This window comes from Fukomys damarensis, unplaced genomic scaffold (genome assembly GCF_012274545.1).
Source record: "Fukomys damarensis isolate Sample0158 unplaced genomic scaffold, DMR_v1.0_HiC HiC_scaffold_38, whole genome shotgun sequence".
NCBI lineage: Eukaryota > Metazoa > Chordata > Mammalia > Rodentia > Bathyergidae > Fukomys > Fukomys damarensis.
Window position 1 is genome coordinate 31,323,350 of NW_022900950.1, and position 5,061 is coordinate 31,328,410.

At 39.1% G+C, this 5,061-nt stretch overlaps 1 protein-coding gene across 2 annotated transcripts in view; it reads left to right on the forward strand.

Moving 5' to 3' along the window:
• LOC117284593 (protein POLR1D-like) overlaps positions 1 to 3,916 on the forward strand; it is a 54,073-nt gene extending 50,157 nt beyond the window's left edge. Inside the window, exon 3 of one of the 2 annotated variants that reach the window (XM_033759906.1) lies at positions 3,304 to 3,916. In XM_033759906.1, coding sequence (XP_033615797.1) covers positions 3,304 to 3,571 — 268 coding nt within the window. In that variant the 3' untranslated portion in view covers positions 3,572 to 3,916. The remainder of the gene's footprint in view (positions 1 to 3,303) is intronic. The other variant, XM_033759905.1, reaches the window with a different exon arrangement.
• Positions 3,917 to 5,061: the final 1,145 nt, after the last annotated feature.

The window sequence follows — 5,061 nt, forward strand, 5'->3', positions numbered from 1 at the left end:
AAAAAAAAAAAAAAAAAAAAAAAAAAAAAAAAAAAAAAAAAGAAGAGTAAAACTCTTGTCATTTGCAGCAGCGCAGAAGAGTATGGAGGACATTATGTTAAATGAAATCAGCCAGAAACTTATACATGGAAGCTAAAAAAGTTGATCTCACAGAAGTAGAGTTGTGACTACCAGAGGCTGGAAAGGGTAGGGAGCTGGGGCCAGTGGGTAATAGAAATTAGTTAATGGGTACAAAAATATAGTTAGATAGGAGGAATGAGGTCTAGTGTTCTATACAGCTGATTTGCTATAGTTAGTAATTTCAAAATAGTAGAAGGGCTTTTGAATGATCCCCAACATGAAGAAATAATAAAGATTTGAGATGATAGATATGTTCATTACCCTGGTTTGATCATTACACATTGTGTCTATGTATGAAAATATGACACTAGATCCCATAAATATGTACAATTACTATGTCAAGAAATTCTTAAATTAGGTCTTTAACATGAAAAGGAGACGTAAATGCCACTTGTCTTATGGGATTGTTCTAGAAAACTGTCCCATCCTCTGCATCATTGTCGTGGTCAGCATGTTGGGGTGGAGGGTTATGATAGCAGGTGGAAGGTGGGAAAGGTCTTATCACACTCGCTGCTCTTAGAGTGAGCACTGAGTTCTGTGGCAGATCTCTGCTTACCTTGCGTAAATCTGGTTTAAAGATGATCTGACATCAAAGATGGCAAAATCTAGTGGAATTTACCAAGAATTTACAAAGATTTAGGTGGAGTGTTTTTTGTTTTGTTTTTTTGTTTTTTCTGAGGTAGAGTCTTGCTTTGTAGTTCAGGTTGGACCCAAACTCACTTTGTAGTCCAGGCTGGTCTTGAACTTACGGCATTCCTCCTGCCTCAGCCTCCAGAGTGCTAAGCTACAGGTGTGTGCCACCATGCCTGACAAAGATTTTATTTTGAGATTCCTTCTGGGAATAGTCACCTTTCTTTGTCATTTCATCCAGAGAAGAACTGATGAGTTTTATCAGAACTGAGATAGTCCACTCCAGTAAAAATGCCCCAGAATTCTTCTATAGCTAGCTGTTCCTAACACTGTATATCCAAGAGACCAGTGTGGTCCATTTGCTAATAAAAATGAGTTCACTCCTGCAGTAAGCACTAGGCCACTGTTGGCACAGAGGGACACTCCAAGCTTAGTACTTTCCACTCATGTTAAAGGTAGTTTCTCCTGTAGGCTGTCAAGACTGCTGCTTTGGAGCATACTGGTGTATAGTACTCTGTTGAGTCATTGCTGAGTTTGCACCTGCAGTGACTTTCATGTTTGCAGCAAAGCAGCACCTGGTTCAGTAAAACCCTGTCAGGCCATGGCAGGCTGGACTCAGGGGTCCTTGCCTGCTCTTTCCTACTCAGGGGTCCCATCATTTAAAAAAAAAATTGGGGGGGGTACCAGGGATCAAACTCAGGACCTTGCACATGCAAGGCAGGCCCAGTGTTATGAGTTAAATCCCTGGCCCACGGGCCCCCTCATTTGATGTGCCTCCAGGAGGCACAAATGTCATCACCTTGGGACTAGTAGGCAAGTGTAATGTTGGTATACTTTTTCTGGAAGTTCACTTTAGGGAGCTCAATAGTTTTGTACCCTCCAGTTTGCCGAACTGTTTTTTCTTTTTTTGTTTTTTCTTTGCCCTTTGTTACTGCCTTTGCACTGTGCTCCTCTTCTCATTCCCTGAGGCTGCTAAACTCCAGGATTGTCACTGCCTCTGAACATTCCTGTGGCTTCTGTAGTATACTGTTCTTTTCTCTGTAGTGTCTTTTCCTCCTTACTCTAATCCATCCCACTGCTTCTTTTCCTGGCCTAAGCATTAACCAGGCACAGCACACTGAGATTTAACTTTGCTTTTTCCCAAATATTTCCTCTGTCCTTCTGAGCTCAAGAGCTACTCCCTGCTTTTACTCCCCACTCCCTCCTTTTACTTAGAGTGTCAGTGCCATTCTGGTTTCCTGAGGTAGTCTGACCCCCATATAATTGAAGCTACACTGATGACTGTTAGCTTTCACCGTACCGTACTAGACTATACAATTACTATAATAGAGTGCTATGGATTGATTTTGACACACAGATGATCCTCAATTTACAGGGGGCTACATTCCAATAAACCTATCATAAGTCAAAAATGCAGTTACTACTTAACTTTTGGAATATCATAGCTTAAGTAAGCCTTCCTTACACAGGTTCAGAACTCATTAGCCTATAGTAGGGCAGAATCGCCTAATACAAAGCCTATTTTGTAATAAAGATATAAATAATTTTGAATCAAAATTTGAAGTATGGTTTCTACCGAGTAAGTATTGGTTTCACAGCATCATACAGTTGAAAAATCAGAAGTCAAAACACAAGTCAGAGACCATCTGTATTGTGTAGGATTCTTTGTAAATCAAAGTTTAATAGAAAGATGGATATTATTCATTTTTCTTTAATACTAACCACCCTGAATAATGTGATTTGGGAGATCAGCATACTCCTAAAATAGCCTATCTCATAGCAGCAGATTTCATTTGTGTGGAGTTCCCTTACCAAAATGAAAGTGCTACCACACCTAAAAAATTATAACTGCTGTGGTATATAATTATTTCTAAGCATATAAATTGTTTAGTTACAATCTCTCTCCTGGGTAAACTTGAATTGTGAAGCTATTTAAATACACACTGCACAGAAAACCACCCGAGGTGGGAGAGTAAGTAAAGTGCTCCTCACAGAGCAGACTAGATTCCTGAGAGTGGAAGTCTTTAAGTAAAAAAGAGATTATTGCATATTTATGGGTTCCTTACACAAAATTTTATTTCTAGAGTAGATCACTTAGTTTCAGTGTTTAAGATGTACCAGATTATACTTTTTTGTTGCTTGGCAAGAGACATTTTCATTCTTTGGTAATAAAAAGCAAGCCACAATAAGTTTAATTGGAGTCAGAATGTAGTCAAATCAGATATTTGTTTGTGTAAAGGAAAAATATTAAATAATTCAACCAGTTGGAATTGTGGGCAATACCTGTACATTAAGTTTACAGAAAATTTAGTACCAAAAAGGAAGAAAGGTTGGAAGGTTTGTGGCAGGCATCAGCCTGTCTCAGGAATTCTGAATGTCTTGACATCGCCTTGTACTCTGAGTTTACACTAGATGGCATGCAAGGAAAGCCAAACAAACTCAGCAACTTGATTCTGCACAAGGCAAATTCTCTGGTAGTAATCAAGACGGTGTACTCGGCTTGGGAGTTAGCTCTTTATTAATGATGGTGTTTTCCTTTTCTCCCTCCCTCAGGATGAAGTGTCCTCTTGCAGGTACAAATAAAAGATTCCTAATTAACACAATTAAGAACACATTGCCCTCCCATAAAGAGCAAGACAACGAACAAAAAGAGGGTACTAAGGAAGCTGCAAAAAGCCAGGACCAGAAAGAAGCGAACCCCAAGAAGCATAGAAGCCATCCCTACAAGCACAGCCTGCACGCCCGCGGCTCTGTGGGCTACTCTCCTCCGGGGAAGCGGGGTTCCCGGGACAAGTGCGACTCACGTCCCAGCAGGCACTGAGGCTGTGGTCCTGGGATTAGGGTGCGAAAGCACGGTTCACATGAGCAGGGCAAACACTGAGAGTGACTTTACCCCTAGGTCCTATTTGTAAGGTGGCTGTTGGTGACCAGCATATAATGACCTCTTGACTCTTCAAAGAAGCAAGTACAAAGAAACTTGCTCTGAAGACGTCTTGGCAAGTGTGGCTTCTTCAGCAGTGTAGTATACATTTATGTTGTTTTCACCCTGTTTTGTTTGGAAGTTAATTTTAAAACAAATCTACAGTTTAAAGTTTTCAAATTGTTAAAACTGGTCCCAGTTTTCTGATGTGCTACAGTTTGGTCATTTCTCAAAATTTCTCAAATAATAAAATACTTATAAATCACATGCTTTACTTTTTTGGGTGTTGGATTCAAATTTTAGAATTAAGAATATAACCAGCAACCGTATTTATGAAAAGTTGTAACTCCCTGGGCTGAGAAACAACCAAGCAGCATTGTAATAGCTTTGTATTTGTTTTCATTTAGGAGAACAATGTAGAAATTATCAAAATGTCTTTGGACTTAATGCTCCGAATCAATTACCCAAAGTAAAATCAGCTCTTTTGTTTCTGGTGAACTTTCTAATTTATTCTTTAGCTAAAACAATTTCTCTATATTTAATATGTTATTATATAGATCTTAAGTGGTACTTTAAAAAGAACCCTCAAAGTCTAAAATTAACATAATTATTTTAGTGCTAGACCTTATTTAGATAAAGACCTATGGAACCACATCCAGTATAGTTGTTCCACAAATCTTCCTTTTAAATAAAAGTGGGTTTTTAAGACATTACAGGCTTTGTAAGCTGGTAAAACCTGTACTCTGGGAGGCAGAGGCAGAAGAATCTTCAAGACCTGCCTGGGCAACTTCAGGACTAAGCAAGACTGGTATAAAAAAAAAATTTAAAGGGTGGAGAGTTCAGGGAAGAAGCTCAGTGGGAAGACCCTGGGTTTAATCCCCAATACTGCCAAAAAAAAAAAATGTAGTTTGTAACATTTCGGTCCCCAACAGTTACTAATTCTATAATCTTGGATATCTTTATGCCATTTTTTTGTTAATTCATTTTTCTCCTTATGCCTTATGTCTTTCTACTTCCTTGAATGCCTTGTAATTCTTGATTGGGTGCTATACATTGTTAACCCGTATTGTAAAAAAAACAACCTGAAATACACACACACACACACACACACACAATGTGTAGGGGACATATCCAGCCACTCTTGCACACCCTGCTCACTTCTTTTCCCTCACACTTATTCATAAAGGCTTAAAGTGATGGCAGTTACAGCAGGTCATGAAACCCTCTTCTAGGAACACTCAGTGTGCAAAAAAGACATGTGGATTGGGCCCTGAGGATGGGTCATTGGCAAGGATCTCTGGTGATACTGAAAAGAAGTAAAAGGAGAAATAATGGCTTAGGACAACAAAAAAATAGAGGATAGAGAAGTGAAGGAATGGCAGTAGAAGTCC